The 23,310-nt window shown below is 36.2% G+C and overlaps 1 protein-coding gene across 1 annotated transcript in view; it reads left to right on the top strand.

The window, feature by feature from the left end:
• ABCG1 (ATP binding cassette subfamily G member 1) overlaps window positions 1–23,310 on the top strand; it is a 110,989-nt gene that overhangs the window by 66,596 nt on the left and 21,083 nt on the right. The window contains exons 9-13 of the mRNA XM_020973903.2: window positions 1,993–2,141; window positions 2,330–2,431; window positions 10,394–10,562; window positions 13,409–13,509; window positions 13,906–14,064. Coding sequence (XP_020829562.1) covers window positions 1,993–2,141; window positions 2,330–2,431; window positions 10,394–10,562; window positions 13,409–13,509; window positions 13,906–14,064 — 680 coding nt within the window. The remainder of the gene's footprint in view (window positions 1–1,992; window positions 2,142–2,329; window positions 2,432–10,393; window positions 10,563–13,408; window positions 13,510–13,905; window positions 14,065–23,310) is intronic.

The raw sequence follows: 23,310 nt of genomic DNA, 5'->3' as shown, positions 1-23,310 counted from the left end.
CACAATTCCATCAACAGTGCATTAGTGTCCCAGTGTTCCCACATTTCCTCCAACATTTGTCATTTTCTTTTCTGTCATGTTATCCAGTATGATAAGTAGGAAGCGGTACCTAAGAGTTATCTTAATTTGTATTTCTCTAATTAAGAGTGATTTAGAGCGTTTTTTCATATGATATAATTAGCTTTGATTTCTTCATCTGAAAACTACCTGTTCCTGTCCTTTGTCCATTTATCAATTGGGGAATGAGTTGCATTCTTATAAATTTGAGTCAGTTCTCTACATATTTGAGAAATTAGGCCTTTTTCAGAGAATCTTGCTGTAATTCCTCTCTGCCCCAGTTTTCTGCTTTCATTCTAATCTTGGCTGCATTGGTTTTGTTTGTGCAAGCCCTGTTTAATTTAATGTAATCAAAATTATCCATTTTACCTTTCCTAATCATTTCCAAATTTTATTTGATCATAAATTCTTCTGTTATCCTATTTGGGGTTTTCTTGGCATATAATGGAGTGGTTTGCCATTTCCTTCTCCAGCTCATTTTACAGATGTGGATCCTGAGGCAAACTGGATCAAGTGACATGCCCAGGGTCACGTAGCTAGTATGTGTCTGAGATCGAATTGGAACTCAGGTCTTCCTGACTCCAGGCCTAGCACTCCAGACGTATCTTGCCACCTAGTGGCCTGTTATTTATAGCAGCTCTTAAACTCAGGAAATGCCCACTAATTGGAGATTGGTCAAACAAGTTTGTTTATAAATATTGTTTGTAAATGCGATGGAATAAAATTATAGTATAAGAAATGATGAGAAGCATGGTTCCTGAGAAATCTAGGAAGACTTGTATGAATTGATGCAGAATGAGATTAAATAGAACCAGAATGATTTATAATATGAAAACAATATGATAAACAACTTTGAAAGATTTAGTAACTCTGATCAGAGTAATGGCCAACTACAGTTCTAGAGGACTCATGATTTTTGAAAGATGCTACCCACCTGTTTATAGAGGTGATGGACTCAGTGTGAAGATAGAGACTTTTTTTTGGGGGGAGGGGGGAACATGTCCAATGCAGGAATTTGTTTTACTTGAGTTTCCATGTTTATAACAGGAATTTTGTGTTTCTCTTTCTCTATGGAGGTAGGGGTCAGGAGAGAGAGAAAATAAATTTTTGTTAATTTAAAAAATTATTAAAAATTTTTGTCTGTATTTAATTACCTGAAATTTAGTTGCAAAGAGATGTATGTATGCATATATAAAAAATTTTTTTTTGAGATGCAGAACTAGTAGTGGTATTACCAGGTCAAAGGGCATAAATACATGTATACATGTGCACCTATATATATTTACCCCATGTATAAATTGCCTGAAGATAAATAACACATGATGTAATGGAAATGGTAACTATCTGCAATATGATTCATATAGATGAAACCTTCAAGGGTATATACCCCCAAATATTTATTATGCTGTAATAAGTTGGAATATATGCTTCTTTGGTTGCAAGTTTTGTTTTCAGCTTTTGATCTAAAATGGATGTTGATTGGTGAATAAACTCTGCTAGTTTTTTCTGGGTTGGTGCCATTTTTGTGCATTAGAGTTTGAAAAGAAAGCCATGCTTTCTCTTGAGATAAGTGAGTTGCTTGGAAGGGGATAAGCCCCACCCCCAAAAGGGAGAGAGCCCCTAGAAAAGCTCTAACCACAAGAAAGAAGGCTGGGAGTTGTCTAGGTATATTTAAGTAGGTCCTCTGGCTCAGGGGATATTGACAACTCTTCTTGCCTACCTTCCCAGTACCTCCCGTTACTTGTAAATGATTTTGATACTTTAATATAACATGGAGTTTATATAATTGTTTTAAAACATACATGATTTTTCTTCCTTCCTCTACAATAGCAATCTAATTATTTGTAGTAGTGAAATGTCCTTCACATAATTAGCATATTTATGAATATTCCTTGGCATCCTGGGACTGACTTCATTTCTAAATATTTCATCTAGTGATGGAGGTTGCATCTGGTGAATATGGTGATCAAAACAGTCGCCTGGTGAGAGCCGTGCGGGAGGGCATGTGTGACACAGAATTCAAGAGAGAATTTGGGGGCGATGCTGACTTGAACCCTTTCCTTTGGCACCGGCCCTCTGAAGAGGTAAAGCAGGCAAAATGATTAAAGTGGTTGCAATCAGTAATGTCAACTTTTAAAAGCGGGAGCAAGAGGGAAAACCACATACTGCATTGTGTGCTCTGTTGCACATGGCAGTGTTTTATCGCCAAAAACAACCAAGCCAAAACTTCATTTCGGAGACTGACTTTCTGTATTCTCTTCTATTTCTTCAGAACTCCATTTCTTCTGAAGGCTGTCACAGCTTCTCAGCTAGCTGCCTCACTCAGTTCTGTATCCTCTTCAAAAGAACATTTCTCAGCATCATGAGGGATTCGGTAAGGCTACTTTATATTGCTCTTATGCAAAAGAATTCTATTTGGATCCTTTTTATAAGATCTTCCAGAATCTTCCTAAACTTTGAATAGACATACTAGTTGTTATTGTGTGTTAGTCATGTCCAACTCTCTGCGACCCCATTTTGAAGTTTTCTTGGCAAAGATCCTAGAGTGGTTCGCTATTTCCTTCTTCTGTTCACTTTACAGATGAGGAAACTGAGGCAAACTGGGTTAAGTGGCTAGCCCAGGGTCACATAGCTAATAGGTGTCTGAGGTCAGAAATGAACTCATGAAGATGAGTCTTCCTGCTTCCAAGCCCAGTGCTCTATTCATTGTGCCACCTAGCTGTCCTATACTAGCACTATGATTTGTAGTAATTGCGTCCTTAAACTAGGGCAACTGGGAGCTTCAAAAGGCTCAAGGAGACTGATTCCTGAGCTCATTAACTATGGTTCCTTAGGATATTTTCCTACCTTCCCTCCCTCTGCTCCACCTAGACAAATCCTGTCCATCCTGGGAAGTAGCAGGACTTCTAGAGATGGAGATAGGAGGAAAGCATTTTCCAGGCAAGTCAAACCACCACTACCACTTGCATCTTGACCACTATCTCACTTCAGACCCTGAAGGAGATAGTCCAGGAACCCTGGGCCCAAGAGCCTATGAACAGTTACCCCCAAAAGCATCAAACTTGCTTCCATTCCCTAAGCCATTGAGAGGTGAAATCATTGTGGAGAGGAGATCCACCTTCCCTGTCATCACCAGCAACAAGTGCTGATTGAAAACCAGCAAAAGTCAAATGGATAAAGAAGCTGAAGGAGTGGCATTAATACCAGACCACTAGTCTTGCTTCCAGTTCGAACAGCTTTTATAACCCTCATCTAGGCAGACAACTCCTGTGAATGAGTCATCCATAATGTCCCATAAATCTTCTATAGGGAGGCAGTACATGGACTGTTTTTCTGTTATCCTTCACTTCTGTATGACAGACTGCCTTCTTTTCCAGTTACAACTATTCTGGATGATTTTTCAATTCAATTTTTTTTGCACGTCATCTTTAGTAATATGTTACAACCTATTTGCACCTAATATACATGTCCAATTCCCCTCTTGGTGACCCACAAATCTAATTCTTCAAAGACTGTACTGTTCCATAAGTTTGAAGCTATATAGATGAATGCAAATATATTAATATTAAAAAGGATAGGGAGAAAATTGAGGTCATTGAATATGGTACATTGAGAGCACTGTACAATTTACCAAATTCAATAATGATTATGATAATAATAATAATTACATTTAATGAACCCAGACTTCTTGATCAAAGAAGATCATGCAAGAAAACAGTAAAAACTTCTACAAATCACTATAGGTTGCAAGCATTTGACACCCACAGATTACTTAGCATAAAACAATTTGGAGGATAAAGTTATTACTCAGAAGTTCATTGACTTTCATAAACTAATATGTAACAAATCCCCATGTGACAAATAGAGACTTTCAAATATACTTGCAAATTCAACAAATAAAGTATAAAAAACTGTAACATTATCACAGACAAAACTATTGATCATAATCACCAAATAACATTGATTCATAAAAATTTAATAACAATGTTTTGAGAGATTTCACCATATCACATACTCATTCACTAAGTTATATGGAATAAAAAAGTCTTTTTAAATATAAAGCACTAGTGGAACAAATCAAAACTGTGTGGAGGAATTGATTGAAGAACATATCATTCCCATCATCCTGGATGCATCCTATTCCCAAAGGTAGTTTCAGTGAGCCTACAGGAGATGTTCTTATATCACAATCTTCAGTTACAAAAAGCAGTTATTTTATTTTAAGATTGAGACATTCTGGTTTCTGTTTCTGTTCTTATTTATGTTTCCATCTGAATTCCATCCAAAAAAAAAAGATGATAATGAAATGGTAATAATAATGATGACCATTTCAAAGGTCAATCTATTATCTAAATAATAAGGGGTCAGTAGCAGGATAATGTACACCAAGGATTTTGCGTACCCTGATACCACTTCAGTAACTGTGGAAGTCTGAATTCTGAAACACTGTCCAGTTAGGTTCTGGCAATGCCACAGATTAGGATTCACTCCAACCAATGGGATGAAACTACTCTTATGAATCTAAGTTATGTACAGGAGTAGCATGGGATTATAGATTGAACCTACTCAAAATGGTCATGATGATCAGCCTAATTTGGAGAACAAGTAGAGTGAGTGTCCTTCTTTCATGTTTTGACACCCAAAGAATGCAAGATATATTGGAGCAAATCAATAATATCAATCCCCACCATTAATGTGTATAAATCAGAAGTTTGAATGTAACTGTTTTCTGAGTCTATCCATTTTAATATTGTTGCTATTGGGACAAACACCTTGAGCAAATACAGTCTCAGAGTTTACTAATTTGGATCATGTATGTGGAACTTGAATTTCTGGTATTGTGTTTTTGTAGGCACCTGGGAGAGACAAAATTGAAGTCAGAAGGAACAAACTTTTTGGTTCTTTACATGTGAGAAAGCCCAGTCAGTGGTGAGTGGGCAGTCTCTCCTTAGGTGCCAGATGACCTATCCCTTATTCCACCCCTTGACAAGCTCAGGTTCTAGACAGCTAAGAAAAGACATTCCAGAGGTGTTCATGATGAGGATGCAGAACAGTTGGAACAACTTGATGTTTCCTCTCACCTGCATGTTAAATAACTTAAAGATAGTATCTCCATTAAGCTAGTGCACAATCTCTTCTCCTTTGGGGAAAGGGCTAAACTCATGAGAAGTTGATCTAACTTGGTAGTTGGTAACATGATCAATCAGTCAATCAATAAACATTTATTGTCTACTATATACCAGATGCTGTGCTAAGTGCTGGGGATACCAAAAAAGTCAAAAGATGGTCCTTGCCTTCAAGGAATTTACAGTGTAATGGGAGAGAAATCATAAAAACAAATATATGCATGACGGAAGTCATATACTGGATAAATAGGAAATGATTAACAGAGGGAAGGCACTAGCATTAAGAGATGTTAGGAAAGGCTTCCATAAAAGATGGGATTTTAGTGGGAATTTAAAGGAAACCAAGAAGTGAGCAAAGTGGAAAGCACTCTAGGCATGGAATACCGCCAGAGAAAACACCAAGAGCCAAGAGATGGAGTGTCCTGTTTATAAAACAGCCAGTAGACTATGTCACTGAATTAAAGGGTATATGGTAAAGTAAAAGGTAAGAAGAATGGAAAGGTAGTAAGGGGCTAGGTTGTGAAGGCCTTTAAATGCCAAAGAGAGGATTTTATATTTGGTCCTAGAGGCAATAGGGAGCCACTGGAGTTTATTGCGTATAGAAGGATGACGTGGTCAGACCTATGCTTTAGAAAAATCACTTTGGTGACTGAATGGAGGATGGATTATAGTGGGGAGAGACTTGAGGCAGCAAACCCACCAGCAGGCTATTACAATAGATTAGGCATGAAGTGATGAGGACCTGAACTACAGTGGTGACGACAGTGCCAGAGGAAAGGAGACATACTAGAAAGGTGTTGCAAAGATGAAATCAACAAACTTTGACAAAAGATTGAATATGGGGAGTGAGAGAGACTGAGAAGTCAAGAATGACTCCTGTGTTGTGAGCCTGAGGGACTGGGAGGATAATGTTCCCCTCTATAGGGAAGGTAGAAAGTGGGGAAAAGATTTTAGGGAAAAAGACGATAAATTTAGTTTTGCACATAACTGAGTTTTCAATGTCTACTGGGAGGTATATGAAATCCTTTTGGAGATGTAAGATTAGAGGTCAGCAGAGATGTTAGGGCAGGATAGATAGATTTGAGAATCATCAGCATAGAGATGGTGATTAAATCCATGAGAGCTGATGAGATCACCAAGTGAAGAAGGAAGAGAAAAAGGCCCAGGATAGAACCTTGAGGGACATCTGTGGTTAGAGGGTGTGATCTGGATGCAGCAAAGAAAAATGAAGAGTGGTCACATAGGTAAGAAGAGAACCAGGAGAGGATGGCATCCTGAAAACCTAAAGAAAACAGAGTATCAAGGATCAAAATTGTCAAAGGCTGCAAAGAGGTCAAAGAGAATGAAGACTGAGAAAAGGCCATTGGATTTGGCAATTAAGAAATCATTGGTAATTTTGGAGAGAACAGTTTCAGTGGAATGATAAGCTCAAAAACCAGATTGTAAGAGTGTCATAAGGGGTTAAGAAGACAATGACAGGAAAGTAGTCACCAATTGTAGATGGATTTTTCAACTTTAGCTACAAAGGACAGAAAATATATAGAATGATAATGAGTATGGAAGTTTGAGGATGGGGGAGACATAAGCAAGTTTGTAGGCAATAAGGAATGAGCCGGTAGATAGAGAAATAGAAAATAAGTGAAAACGTGGGTATTTCAGAGGGGGAAATCTGTTCAAGAAGACAGGATAGAATGGAATCACTTGAAGAGGTTGAAATGTTAGCCCTGGTGAAGAATAAGACCACTTTATCATGTAAGACAGGGGTGAAGGAGAAGATAGTGGCAGAAGCCATCTTAGTGATAGGAGATGAACACAGCCACAATCTCCTTGCTAACCAATGAAAAGTGCTACCATCTTATTCCTTTATATAAAAGAAAATCCAACAGCTGCTTAATCCTTATCTGTTGTGATTGATGCTGACATGGTAGCTCTACTCATCTCTACTCTCTTTAAAGGGACAAGAGACACATCCCTACTTTGGTAGAGCAAGGGGAGAAAGTGCAGACTTAGACTATATTTGGAAGTTCTAAACATAATGGAGGTATGCTGAAATTTTATCTCTAAGCATAAATCTTCAAAAACAGGAAAGCCTAGAAGACAAAGAATTATATATTTTTATCCATATGATCCTAGACCTAGAGATAAGTCCTTGAAGCCAAAGCAAATAAAAACTGAGACAAGGGGAATCTGTGCCACCCATAAAACTAGAAGCTCTGGTATCCCCAACCCAATCTCTATTTACCATCCCCCTTAACCAAAATACCCTTTATGAGGAAATTATCATACCTCCTAAATACCACAAATTGGGAACAATTTCTCCACTTATTCCTTATGTGAGAGACTCCCCCATTCAATGCTACATTCATGAAATGGACTAGAAATATGAATTTTTAAATCATATGCTAATACTATCCTGTGTTGAAATTTTATCTTGTTCTGACTCTCCCCTCCCCACCAGCTAGTATAGTACGTAATTTTATAAATAGCTAGCATAAGGTAAGAGTAGTAGGAAGTAAGATTGCAAAGGAAAACTGGAAGCCATTTACAGACTGTCTCATAGATTAACAGAGCATAACAGTTACTTGCAAACTGTCTCATAAATTAGAGGAACATTGGAGGCACTGGCAACTGCCTCATAAATTAACTAAGGATATATCCTGAGACTATATGTCAAATTAGGGGAAGCTAGGTAGGCCTTAATGTAACAGTCTCTCAGGCGTGCTCACTGTCCTTGGTCTTCAAGCTTCCGATAAGCTCTAGGCATGCACAATGAGAGCAGCAAAACACCTGGAAAAAATATTATATTAATGAACTAACTCTAAGATGCTGCTCAAAACTTTGAGATGATGTGCATATGTTAATGAATTCTGCCTAATGTGGCATGGATGAGAGTTAGTCTATCCTTCACCACCAAATCTCTCCAAAAATGGGACCCCAAATTCATGTCCCACTCCAGCACTCCTCTACCTGCTATGGGTACATGCTGCCCAAGAGTTCCCATCTCTGATTCACAGTTATGTAGACTACCTCCATCCACCTTCGTGTCCCCACATCTTATACCTTTGTACTCCCTGGCCATTTACCTCTATACTCTGTGCCATACACTTTTAGTAGAGTGGCACCCAGAAGCAGAGAGTACAGCAGAGTGGCTCCCATCAGTAGTGATAGCCCATCAGCAAAAGAGAGGACTCTACACACTGTAGGTCATTGCTTACTGTAAGCTAGATGCAATTAACCCTTTCAAAATACTGCCAATATAATACTCAGCAGTCATTGTACAACTCCTGTCTAGAGAGAGTTTAGAGAACTAAGGGATAGCATTGCTGAGAGGTTGCTAGCTTTTTAACAGTAAGGTGTGTGTGTGTGGTAGAAGCCTAAGATTTTTTAAATTTCGTTCTTTCATATCATTTCTTCAGGGGACAGTTACATTTTTAACTTTTTAAAAAATATATTTTCTGTTTTAATTTTTCTCTTCCTTCTTTAGTGCTGCCTGTATCAATCATGTTGAATATCAGAGATCGGGGTCAGCCAGTAAGAGCCCTAAAGTCAATTATAACTAGTGGAAGATCCTTTAAAACAGTAGTGTCAAACTCAAATTAAAACAGGGGCCACTAAATCATATGTAAGGATCTCTGTTGCCCATGTTTTGACTTAGAAAACCACATGTTAATGTTATCTTTGTTTTATTGTATTTTTATTCATTCTGTTAAATATTCCCCATTTAAATTTTAATCGAGTTCAGGCCATATTCTTGGGAGTGTTGCAGGACATGTGACATGGGCCATGTGTTTGACACTTCTGCTCTAGAATGGTGAGTCAGCAAAAATTTATTGTGTTTACTATGTTATAGGCACTGTGCTAAGAACTAAAAATACACAAGAGACAAAATACAGTCCTACTCTCAAAGAGCTTGCAATCTAATAGCAGCATTGCAGGCCCAGTTGAAGTTGTATAACATAGATTTTCAGTGGACCCAGTCAAAATGGTTGCCTGATTTTCTCCACCTTCATTCAGCAGCACCTGTGTTGCAGCAAAGGTGGTAAATAGCAGGAGTAATCCAAAGCTGAGACTTGTCATTGTGTAATTAATGAAGTGATAAGGGTGCTAGGAAATCAAGAGAAGAAGACAGTGTAGAGTTGAATTGATTCACTAAGGGATTGAGATGGGGAAAAGATGAGAGAGTGGCTAGTGTAAAGAGATGGCCTAGGAGAGAATTAAAGTTTAAAGGGACTGGATGTTGCAAGATGGACAAAGGGTAGGATTATGTAAGGGAAGGCAGAGGGAGAAGTAGAAAGCCAATATACTGTGGTCAAATAAGGGGATTTCAGAATGCTTGAACATGGTGGGGATGTTACATTTATGGGTGATAGTAAGATCAAGAGTCTGACCGTCATTGTGTGTGGCTGAGGTGAGGTAGAGGAGGAGATCATGAGAAGTGAGTAGTTTGAGGAAATGAGAGGTTAGGTTAGGATGTTTGAGACAAGTAATATGTAAATTGACCTCTTCTAGTATAAAGGCAGAAGATCTTAAGGAACTTCACCAAGGGGTAGAGTGCTGGAGGAGCAATATTATAACCTCTGCCCTCATGCGAGTTAGAATAGTTTTTCCTTAAAAGGTATGAAGAGTTGGTTGGCTCAGGGACTGAAGGTTCAGCCTGTTGACATCACTTTCTGGATCTACCTCAAATTTATGTTACACAACTTCAACTGTGCCCGCAATGCTGCTATTAGATTGTAAGCTCCTTGAGGACGAGACTGTATTTTGCCTCTTTGTATTCCTAGTTCTTAGCACAGTGCCTGTATAAAGCTGTCACAAGAAGCTCCATGATTAAGTGGCTGAACAACTCAGTTAAGATAACTTTGGTCAGGTGAAGTTGCGTTCCCTTGTTGAATATCCTTCTCTTGCCATATGACTAAGTAACTAAGTTAATCTTTGATTAGCTGTTGAATGACCTACAATGCATCATTTTGTTCCAGTATGGAACTTAAAGTACCAGAATGCTGGCCTGAGTCAGGCCCAGCCCAGAACAGAGGAAAATGGTACCTAAGCTGAATGTTGAAGGCAAATTTCAATAATAATCAGGGAGTAGAATATGTTATATGGTACAGTGAATTATTGATAAATTTTCATTGTTATCTTTTTTTTATTGTACAAATAATTCAATACAAAATTAAACAAAAATAACATGACTACTTTGTATTTTCCCTCAGGTATTGACACATTTAAGGATCACATCGCACATTGGGATTGGACTTCTCATAGGCTTGCTATATTTAGGAATTGGGAATGAGGCCAAGAAAGTCTTGAGCAATTCTGGTTTCCTTTTCTTTTCCATGTTGTTCCTCATGTTTGCTGCACTAATGCCTACTGTCCTCACATGTGAGTAACAATGACAGAAACATCTTTATTTTATATGAGATATGAAAGAAGGAACATGCCTGTTGTGAAAATGTGTCATCTGTATACATTTTCATTAAATTCAGGAGTTGTTATTGGATAAACTATGTTCTTGGAAAGAATGCTTTTCATAAATTGAAGCATTTGAATTTTATAAAAGGGCAATGCAATGCTTAATTTATTTTTTACTAATTTATTTTGATTTATCAACAATCATTTCCATAAGCTTTTGAGTTTTAAATTTTTCTCCCCCTCCATCGCACCCTCCCTCCCCAAGACGGCATGTAATCTGATATAGGCTATATATATACATTCCTATTAAACATATTTTCACATTAGTCATGTTGTAAGGAACAATTAGAACCAACAGAAGGAATAACAAGGAAAAGGAAATAAAGCAAAACAGAAGTAAAAAAAAAAGCAAATAGTAGTCTTCAGTCTGCATTCAAACTCCACAGTTCTTCTTTTGGATGTGGATAGCATTTTCCATCATGAGGCTTTCAGAGCTGTCTTAGATCCTTGCATGCAAAGCTTAATTTAACCAAAAGAAATGTATCCGTTATGGAATTTTGAGCACTGGTTATCACTGGTGGCAAAGATACTTCTCAAAATCCTTCAAATCATACTATGTTAAGTACAGTGTTATAACTACCTATTCTAGACACCAGTGAAGCTTCTGTGGATTAGTTGTTTGAGCTGATGGAGCTTTTGATAGACTAATTTTACCCTAATCTGGTTGGAATGTCTGTTAGAATTAAATATCAGGAGAACACAAACATCTTTGGAAAATGGACCTTTTTTTAAGTTTGGGAAAGCAGTCAGCATTATATAGTTAATTCTGTTCTCATTCCAGATCCTTAGGTGGAGAGAGGAGAGAAGGAAAAGTTCGGCTAATCTTAAAAGAATTCAAGTATGAGAAAACAAAACTTTTAAAATTAAAATCCAAAATGACTCAGCGTTAGTATATGACTCTCATTGTCATTTAACTGAACTACAATTATCCCTTCTGCAATATGTGGGTTAGAGGTGTGGGCCCCCCCACAATCTGGAAAATCTGCATAAATTTTTTCAGGCCTCCCTTCACACTAAAGAAGAAGTCTGAATTTTTTCTTTTTCTTTTAGGTTTACAATGCCTTATTGTAAAATTTAGGTTAAGTATTTGGTCATAGTGTCATCTGTGTCATCTATTGGCCTTCATGTGTCATCTGTGGTTTCTGCAAAACTCCCCAAAAATTCCCATATAATTTCTTATGATGACCCATGACATATTGAAGCCGTGATGGGGAAAGTTGCAACATAAGAGGTATAACTGCATTTAGGTAATCATGAACTAGCAATGAATTAGCAATTTGACTTGAACATAAAAGGTCATATCATAAAGATAATGAGATTAGCTTGGGATTGTTAGCAATTATAACTCGAAAGAGAATTCATGACCAAATGGGAAATAAAGGAGATCACAAAAGATAGAAGAGATCATTTTAGTTATGTACAGTTGAAAGGCTTTGGTACTAACAAAATCAACAGTTAGAATAAGAAAAGAACCTGCTGATGGGGAAATATATTTGCATCATGTATCTCTGATAAGGGTTTTATATCCAACTTATATATATATAGAATTAACACAAATATAGAAGACCAAAAATGATTCCTTGCTGGATTAGTGGTAACAGGATATGAAAAAAAAAACAATCCTCAAGAAAAGAACTGAAAACTATTAATAGCTATATCAAAGACTACCCCAAATCACTAATAACAAAAAGAAATGCAGATCAAAGAACCTGTGAGGATTTACCTCCTTAGCAAATTGGCAAAAATGACAAAAAGTAGAAACAGATAATATCAGAAGGTTATGGGACATTTGATCTATTAACACACCATTGGTGGAATTATGAATTTACCCAAACATTCTGGAACTCAATTTGAAATTCTGCTAAAAAGGTGACTAATATTTCCCTACACTTTTAATGTAAAGAGACCATTCTCTGTGTATTATCCAAAAAGTTCAAATCCAGAAAGACAAATCCTATATGTACAACACAAAACTATTCATAATAGCACTTTTTGTGCTAGTAATGAATTGGAAACAAAGTAGATGCCTATCAATTAGAGAATAGCTAAACAAGTTATAGTACATACTTGTGATTAAGAAATGCTCATTGTTAAGAAACAATGAGTATAAAAAATTCAGAGAAGGACCATAAGATTGAAATGAAATTATGACAAGTGAAATTAATAGAAATAGGAAACTAATATGTGCAGTGTACATGGCAATGTTAACAGAAAATAAAATGACAGGACTGCAAAACTGAATGTTCTGTAATTATCATGACGAAGTATGGCCCCACGGATGAGTTTTAAAAATGTACCTCCTTCCTTTCACTGCATAGACAGAATAAGGAATATTGTATTATTGGATATGGCCATTATGTTGGTTAGTTTTGATAAATTGCCTCTTTTTAAAAAATTGTTATTAAAAAGGATGTCCCATAAGGTTGGGACAGAGAAAAGGTATACATTCAGAAATGAATGTGAGATTAAAAAAAATTTAAAAGTTATCAATAAAAATAAGATATTTTGAAGAGGAAAACAACTTATTGGCATTTTTTTCAAACTAGGGCTACATTTTTATATGAATTTTTTCTAAATCAGTTAAGCCTGTCAAGCTTAAGATACAAAGCAGTCCACGTACTGTAACAGCTTTTTCTACATTAACATCGATAGATCGTACTGAGTCATAGGAGAGAATGAGATCGTAAACGATAAGCCTGTCATATTTTACATGTCACATGGTATTCACTACTAATTTTTTTTCATATTCTCTATAGTTCCTCTCGAGATGGGAGTTTTTCTTAGAGAACATCTGAATTATTGGTACAGTCTAAAGGCCTATTATCTGGCCAAGACCATGGCTGATGTTCCCTTTCAGGTAAATTAATATTACAATATTATTTGAGAAGGAAAATGTTTTCTACAGAAAAACGGTGGCAAACTGTTAAGTCTCATTAGATTGTGGTTTTCTAGAGAAAAAGACAGGATGAGAAAGAGTGTGTTTCACATTGGAGTATTATTTCCTGTCTTAATTTCCTGTCTGAGCAGAAAGTGTGAATTGTGTCCTAATTTCCAAGCAGCAAAAAAAAAAAAGTTATTTGATAAAATGTTACTGATCAATGAATTCCGCTAATTAGCATCATTGCCACAGAGCACAATAAGTAAGGGATAGAAGTGTAATGTAATTAAATCATGTTGCTTGGACTGTGCTTTTTAAGCACCTTATATGTCTAAAACTTCTCGATATGAATAATTAATGCCTTTTCTTTGTCAGATCATGTTTCCGGTGGCCTACTGCAGTATTGTATACTGGATGACTTCTCAGCCATCTGATGCTCTTAGATTTGTCCTATTTGCAGCCTTGGGGACAATGACATCACTGGTGGCTCAGTCTCTGGGTCTCCTGATTGGTGCAGCCTCCACATCATTACAGGTATGAAGTTAAAAAAAAAAAACCAACAGCAACCCAAAACTATAGTTTTATTTGGTATTTTAACTAGGTGTCTGAGATAGCTATCATTTCAACAGATTGTTAATCTTGATTTGTCTTTTTTTTTAGTATTTAGTAATTTATTTTGCTTTATCAACAATCATTTCCATAAGCTTTTGAGTTTTAAATTTTTCTCCCCCTCCCTCTCCAAGAAGGCATGCAATCTGATACAGGTTTTACATATACATTCCTATTAAACATATTTTCACATTAGTCACGTTGTAAGGAAGAATTAAAACCAATAGGAGGAACCACAAGAAAGAGGAAACAAAACAGAAGCAAAAAATGGCAAATGGTATGCATCAATCTGCATTCAAACTCCATAGTTCTTTCTTTGGGTGTGGATAGCATTTTCCATTATGAGACTTTTGGAGATTTGACTTGTCTTTCTAAACTTCTAGTGAAATCCTAAGACTGAGCTCATGAAATCATTCTTAGCAGATATCCTATGTTTATTATGAACTGAGACAGAATTTTAGGATGGGAAGAGTTTCCTTACTGCACCCAGAATGAGCTTCACTGAAATACTTCTGGATTTATTTGTTCCTGTTTTGATATGGTGCCACAGACCAGAGAATTACTTCCTCACTCTCATTGCCACCCTGCCACACATGCACACATTAATTTTCTTCTACCAGGGAGAGTCCTAAGACTTGACTCAGTCTACCTTACTGGTTTCTGATTGCAACCAATGTTTTCTCTTCTGGGTTTTCCTCACTCAGTTTCCTGTGGAAAGGCCTCGTTGGTTTTAATCAATCTATCAATAAATCAACAAGTGCTGATTAAATGCCTATTCTGTGCTAGGCACTAGGTGTTGGAGATACAAAAACAAAATAGGTTCCTGCCCTCAAGGGGTTTACATTTTATCGGAGGAGATAATGTGTACATATATACAAAAAAAAAAAACAGAACAAAACAAAAACACCACTAGATTATTGGGGGAAGATGAACTTGTGGCTGGAGGTATGAAAAAAGACTTTAAGAAGAAGGTGAGTTTTGGAAAAAAAACAAACAAGGGGTTTTAAGAGATGGAAGACAGCCAGGACAGAGGCATAGAAACAAGACCTGAAGTGTTGTGTGGGAGGGAGCAGCCATCAAGCCTGTCTTTCTGAACTGAAGACTGCAGCAAGGGGAGTAATGTGTAACAATAGCTGTATCTGGGCTCAGGAGGGAGAGCTCCCTCTCCACTAAAGGGCTCCACTCCTCTGAGCCCTGGACCTATGTATGCACATAGACTGAGCTTAAACCTGGGGAAACCGGACCTCCACAGGAAGGAGTTTTGACTCTTTTATTCTCTTGTGTCTTTGACTCTCTGCCCCTGCGGAAAATTACTTAAAGCTCAGAGTTTGGTCCATGAATATAAGAATGATGATAATAATAACCAATACTGATAGAGTGCTTTAAGTTTTGGAAAGCACTATCTATATGTTATCTCATTTGATCCTCAACAGTCTTGTGAGGCAGGTGAATTATTGTCCCCATTTTTCAGATGAGGAAACTGAAGCTGAGTGAGAATGAGTGACTTTTTAAGGCCACACGGCAAGAGAATGTTCAAGGCTGGATTTGAGTTTAGGTCTTCCTCACTCTGAGTCTAACTCAAAGACACTTAATATATCTAGGGTTTTACCAAATTGTAGTAGGTATTCAGTGTATAATGTGTTTCAGGTATTCCATTGCCTCTACCCTAAGAAATGATTAAAACATACAAGGCGCACAAATGTGCATTGACCTAAAAACGTAAATAAGAATAAGTAGCTTAAAATTGCTATTCTATTCTCCTGGGAGTTTGATACTTAAAACATTAATAAATCAACAGCTGCAGAGAAGTAGAGAAGGGTGAAAATGCAGAGAAAAGTTTCAGTTGAATGATGAGGTTAGAAGCTATATTTTCATATGGAAAGATCAACCATCTACATGAAAGTAGTGGAATGAATTAGAAAATAAAATCTAGCAATTTTATGTATGTAAGAAACACAACTAAAATCAATACAAAATAAAAATGAAAGATTAAAACAACTTATTATACATCAGGTGATTCCAGTTAATCAGCGTTCAAAAACAATAAAAATTAATACTGTCAAAAGAGATAAACAAGAAAACCACATTAAGCTTAAAGTTTCCATAGAAAAAAATACAATCTCAATTCTAAATGTATATGCGCCAAACAACATAACATCTAAATTCATAAAGGAAATTAATGAATCACACTTGAAAAAGGCCTATTTGGCAACTCAATAATTGTAGGAAATGATGTTCTTACAGAGATAGATAAATCTAACAAAGATATAAAAGGAGGAAGATAGAACTCAATATACTATTAGAGAAACTAAGTGTGAAAGATGTCAGCTTCTGAATTTGAACATTAAAAAAATATTCATTTTTCTTGGCACTATAGTATATTGTACCTTTAAAAAATTCTCTATGCAGAGATAATAATAAAATATAGAAATTATTTTTTAAAACTGAAATAACGTATACATCCAAGCAAAAGATACAGATCTAAATGAAGAATTAATGATGACAGCTAGAATCCTGAATTGGATAATAGAAACAATGTAACTATGTGAAACAGAATAAGGATTAGACAACCTGCCTGATTTTTTGGAATGCAATTAATGGAGTCCTTAGAGGAAAAATTATATTTTTGGAAAACATAGATAATAAAATAGAGAAAAATTGTATTAATTATAAAAGTTTAATTTTTTTTTTTACAAAAACAGGGAAAAAATACCACCTAGTACCTAGACCCTACCACTTAGAAGAAATAGGCCCAGGGGCAGCTAGGTGGCACAGTGGATAGAGCTCTGGCGTTGAAGTCAGGAGGACATAGGTTCAAATACAGTCTCAGATACATGACACTTACTACCTGTGTGACCCAGGGCAAGTCACTTAACCCTGATTGCAAGAAAGAAAGAAAGAAAGAAAGAAAGAAAGAAAGAGAAAGAAAGAAAGAAAGAAAGAAAGAAAGAAAGAAAATCCATGCTTTCTACCTAAACTCCACTCACCCAGCCTAGAATAGCAGCAAGACAACAAAGACCAAGCTGCCTTAGCCATACAGAGTGGAAGGATTACTTTTCATCTGTCACTACTATTCTTATAGCTCACAAACTCCACTTTCTCTATAATACTTAATCATTGGCTACACAGGAGTAAACTATTTCCAATACCTACCTTCTTTCTCTCATCCTCTCCTAAATTCTATTGCATGCATGTCCCACTCCAACTTTGCCCATCATTTCCAGTGTCCTCTGGATTTTCTTTGCTATGATAAATACATTTTCCCTTCCTTGTAGACCTCTTCCTTTTATGTTCCTTCAGTCTACTGGATCTCACAGGGCCATGGTTTCCCCCAGGTAACACTGGATACCTGGTCAACCTCTCTAGTACTGACTATATGTTAATTTACATTCCTTTATATGCTGATCCTACAGGTGAAGTTGGAATGGTCCTTGCTCTGGCCTGCCAATTCCAGACACTACCTTTTATGCTGTTGTTACTCAGCAACCTCTGCCATGAAATTCATGCTATTAAAATCTTTCAGCCTATATAGCTCATAGTGGTTGTTGTGTTTGACTCCACATCATTCTGCCTTCTTTCTTATGGAATTCAGCATTTAACTAACTATCTTCCTCTTCCCTAATAAGTGCCCTAACATTAAGAGACCTCAACATTCATATTGATGCTCCCTCAAGCATTTTATCCTCTTAAACCTTCAATCTCTGACAACCTATAATTCAGCTGCAAACAGTCATGGCCACACCCTGGGTCTCACCATTACCTATAAGTATCTCACTTTCGTAGTAAAAATATCTGACATTCCTCTATCTGACCATAACTTTCTGTCTTTCCAGAGGCAGCTGGTATACAGTAGATAGAGCACAGGGGTCTTGGAGTCAGGAAAACCTGAGTTCAAATCTAGCCTCAGACACTTATTAGCTGTGTGACCTTGGGAAAATCACTTATCTTCTTTCTGCCTCAGTTTCCTTAAGTGTGAAATGAGGATAATAGTTCTTATCTTGCAGGGTTATTGCAAAGATCAAATGAGATAATATTTATAACAGTCACTTAGCATAGGGCCTGACACATAGTAGATGATATATTAAATGCTATTCCTTTCCCCTTCTTTCCCATCTCTTCTTATGGCTTACCCTCTTAAATTCACCCTTATCACAACTTCAAATCCCTCCACTCCTCAACATTTTTCAGGCACTGAGGGAATGCTAGAGCTATTGAAGACAGAAGGGGTTGGGATTTTGAAGGACCCATGTAAAACGGTTGCTCTCAGTAAGGAAAATGAATTCATTATTTTCAGAGATAGAAGGAAAAGAAGAATGAATGAGGTACAATGTTAAAGAGTTTTGAGATGAAAAGGACAGAAGAAAGGAAGCTCAGTAAAAAGTCTTATCCCTTTTCATATCTGATTATGTCACCCTCTCTATTCAGTAAAATCAATGGCTTCCTATTGCTTCTAGGATGTTAGGATTATCCATTTGACTTTTAAAGCTCTTTAAAACTTGGTCCTATGCTAATTTCTAGTCTCATTATATATTACTTCCAATCCTACACCCAAGGCATCATCTCTTTTCCATAATATAGCACTCAATCTTTCATTTCTGTGCCTTTGTATTATCTGTCTCCCATGCCTGGACCAAATTTCCCTCTCACTTACACCCCACAGAATACCTTTTTCTTTCTAGGCATAGCTCAGAAACCTTCTACAGAAAGCCCTCCCCTCTACCTCTTTAATTGCTACTGCTTCTATCCCTAACTTCCTTGTATTTATTTCATTTTTGTTCTAGATAATATTACATATGCACATTTTGTTTCCACCATTAAATTATAAGCTCCTTGAGAATAGGAATTGCTTCATTTTTTTTTGTATTTTTATCCCCCATACCTAGCACAGTGTCTGGCATAAAGTGAATGCTTAATTAATGTTTGTTCATTGATGTATTGAAAGCCCACTGAAAATAACTAGAGTACAAAAATGTCTTTAAGTTAATCTACTACAACATACACAAGCCATATAATACATTTAATACTTTAAAGATATAAAGAAAGATTAAAATAAGGGGATGAATATTCATTTCTCAAGGTTGGGACTTGTCAATATAATAAAAATGACAGCATTACCTAAAATTAATTTAGAGAATTAGTATTATACCAAACTACCAACCTTTTTATAGTTAGACAAAATAATAACAAAATTCATTTTATAGAACAAAAGATCTAGAATCCCTAGGCAAATAATGAATAAAGTAACCCTTGAAGGGTACTTTTAGACTTCAAATTACATTAAAAACAGTCATCGTTAAAAACTATTTAGTGATGGTTAAAAATAGAAAGTAAATCAGTGGAATAAATAAAATGAAAAATAAGAATGAATGCAACTCAGTAATCTGGTGTTTGAGAAACTTAAGAACACAAATCATTTAAGAAAAAACTGTATTTGATAAGAACTGAGGGAAGAACTAGAAAGCAGTTCGGCAGAAATTAGGTAGAGTAACAATTTATGCTATGAACCACAATAAGCTCAAAATGAATATATGGCTTGAATATTCACACCATGAAGACATAAGAAAATGAGACTAGGTACCTTTCACAGTTATGACTAGGAAGCAATATCTCATCTAAGCAAGAGGCAATCACAAAAGAGAGAACACATCATCTTGGTTACATGAAAAACTTTTGCATAAACAAAATCAATGCAGCTAGAATAAAAACAAACCATCTTTTGGGGAAATTTTTGTATAAAGAACCTCTGATTAAAGATATATATAGGTAATTAACACAAATATATATGACTAAGAATCATTCTTCAATGGATGGTTAAAGATTATGCATTGGCTCAAAGAATTACAACTTAATAACAATCATGTGAAAAATGCTACAGATCATTAATAATAAAAAAATTAAGGCAAAGCAACTCTAAAGTTTCCCCTCAAAATCAGTTAACTGGCAAAGATAATGTAACTGTAAAGTGTTACAGGCTGCAGCACTTATAAATTGTCTCATAGGTTTGGATTTGTACCCACAAAGACACGTTTATACTTTTCCTAGCTTATAAATGACTTAATAATGACAATAATCATAAACATACGTGCATATAAATGTGATTACATATGATTATACAATCTTAGAAGCAAAGACTATTAACAAACAGATAGAGAGAAAAAGAAGAAATACATCACCAATCCAAAAAAGATAGAGAGAAAAAGAAGAAATACATCACCAATCCAAGGAAGCATCAACTCCTGAACATCTGGCTGGAGGAAGTCCTGTATCACAGCCGTCAGGGTCTCAGTTGGGAAAGTCAACAGAGTGGGCATCCCCATTTCTAAAATGAAGACTTCCAAAAGTCCCTTTCCCAAATGGCCCTTTTTATATCTATGTAAACCACCTTAGAACAAAAGTGGAGCTTGGCCAAAGGTCCAGATGCCTATTTTTTATGTATGTATCCAAGGAGAGGCCAGTTCCTTGGATACATACGTGCTTTCCTCAAGGAATCTAAGATATTCCTTGAGATAAGAGTTGTTCTGCCCTGGTAGCATAGTTTGTTTTATTCTTTGATGCTCTGTTGCCTTGGTACTCCTGGTCATACATACTAACTTTAAATTACATTACTTATGTCAGGTCATGAGGTGGTCGTGCAAGGGGCTGGGGACGATCTCCTCAGTTTCCCTTACAGATGATAAAAGATATTTCATGTATTTCATGTGGAAGACAGAATACCAATATATATGGCTGGTGGTGCTGTGAATAAGGGTAACCATTCCAGGAAGCAAATTGGAATATGTTCCCCCTACCAAGTGACTATAATGGCTATTCCCAGAAATCCTACTCCTAGGTATGAACTCCCCACTTGTTAAAGACAGAAAGGTCCCATATACCAAAAAGACTGTTAGGAGCACTTTTCTTTTCCTTAGCAGGGAGTAGGGACAAAAGAATTGGAAATACAGTAGATTGTGGGGTCATAGATTGAGAGGTGGAAGTAACCATAGATTCAATTTAGTCCAACCCTCTTGTTTTATAGATGAAGAAAATGAAACCCAGAGAATTTAAATTACTTACCACAAATGCCTGTAGATTAAGGAATGACTAACAAATTGTGGTACATAGTAGCATAGGAGTATAGCATTGAATAGTAGATTTAGAGCAAATAATACCTCAGAGGTCATTTGCTCCAACTCCTTCATTTTACATATGAAGAATTTGAGGTCCAGAAAGGGTGAGTGACTTACCTGAATATGCATAACTAGTAAGTAGCAATTTCTCTTTTTCTGAATCCCAATGCTCTGTCCATCTTACCATGACATATGGTTGTAATGGTTAATTACACTGCCATAAGAAATGACAAATGTAAAAAATTCAGAAAGGCATGGAAAGATAGAATAATTTATAATGGTAGAGTGAAGCAAACAATCAGGAAATCTATATATAATAACAAAGTAAGATTCCCCCACTATTATAGTTTTACTCTCTATTTCTTCCTATAACTCATTTAACGTTTCCTTTAAGAATTTAGATGCTACATCATGTGAAGCATATAAGATTATTATTGATATTAATATATTGTCTATGGTTCTTTTAAGGAAAATGTAGTTTCCCTGATCATCATTTTTAATTAGGTCTATTTTTGCTTTTACTTTATCTGAGATCACAATTGCTACCCCTGATTTTTTTTTGTTTTTACTGCAGTTGAAATGTAGTAGATTCTACTCCAGCCCTTTATTTTAACTCTCTGTATGTCTTTCTGTTTCAAATGTGTTTCTTGTAAACATTATATTGTTGGATTCTGGTTCTCTAATTCAGTTTGCTAGCCTCCTCCATTTTATGAGTGAATTCATCCCATTCACATTCACAGTTATGATTGCTAACTCTGTATTTCCCTCCATCCTATTCTCTTAAATGTTTCCTTCTCTTTTCCCCCTGCCCCTTCTTTAAGAGTTTGTTTTGCTTCTGACTAAAGTCTCTCTTAATTTATCCTTTGTCTTTTTACCCCCTTTTCTCATAACCCATTTCCTTCATATTTCTCTGGTCAGTAAAATGTATTTCTGTACCCAACTGTGTGTATGTGTATTCTTGCCTCCTTTAACCAGTTCAGATGAGAGTAAGTTTCAAGTGTTGCTCACTACCTCCACTGCCCTCTCTTTGTTGTGTACTGTTCTTTGTGCAACCCATATATTGAGATAATTTTCCCCATTCTTCCTCTCCTTTCCCCCTTTTCCCAGTGCCTTCCTCTTTCTCACTCATTCCATTCTTCTTTTAAGATCATCCAGACACAACAGAATCACACCCAGATCATCTGTCTAATTACACTTTTTCTATGTCCCTGGGTGATAAAGTTCTGAGTGGCTACATGTATCATTTCTCTACATAGGCATGTAACCAGTATAACTTTGTTTATTCCCTTATAATTTCTCATTCATGTTTACCTTTTCATGCTTCTCTTGACTACTGTATTTATATGGCATGTTCTCTACTCACCTCTGGTCTTTTCATAAGAAATACTTGGAAGTCCTCTATTTCAATAAAGAACCATTTTCCCTCTTGTAGGATTATACTTAGTTTTGCTGGGTAGATTATTTTTTGTTATAAATCAAGATCCTTCACTTCCTGGAATAAGATAATCTAAGCTCTCCACTTGTCTTGTATGATCTTGATTATAGCTCCTCAGTAATTCATTTTACAGTATTTTTCCTTGACCTGGGAGCTCTGGATTTTGGCAATAATATTCCTGGGAGTTTTCATTTTGAGGTTTCCTTCCAGAGGTGACTGGAGGATTCTTTTCATTTTTACCTTCTTCTCTGATTCTAAGACATCTGGACAGGTTTTTTTTGGTGATTTCTTGAAATATGATATCTAGACTCTTTGTTGTTGTCCATTGCTTTCAGAAAGTCCAGTTAATTCTTAAATAATCTCTTCTCAATCTCTTTTCAATGTCAGTTATTTTTCCTATGAGATATTTCACATTTTCCTCTATTTTTTCAGACTTTCAACTTTATTTTATCATTTCTTAATGTGTTACAGAGTCATTAGTTTGAATTTGGCCAATTTTAACTTTCAAGAAGTTAAAGGTTTTGTACTTTTTTCCAAGTTGTTAATTGCCTTTTCAAATGTTTCTTCTTTACCTCTTGCCTCTTTTGCCATCCTTTCTTCTGCTGTTTTCATTTGGTTTTAAAATAAAAT

This window comes from Phascolarctos cinereus, unplaced genomic scaffold (assembly GCF_003287225.1).
Source record: "Phascolarctos cinereus isolate Bilbo 61053 unplaced genomic scaffold, phaCin_HiC Scaffold_726;HRSCAF=1367, whole genome shotgun sequence".
Lineage (NCBI taxonomy): Eukaryota > Metazoa > Chordata > Mammalia > Diprotodontia > Phascolarctidae > Phascolarctos > Phascolarctos cinereus.
Note: the sequence above shows the minus strand (reverse complement) of the source record. Positions and strands in the feature narration are given on the sequence as shown.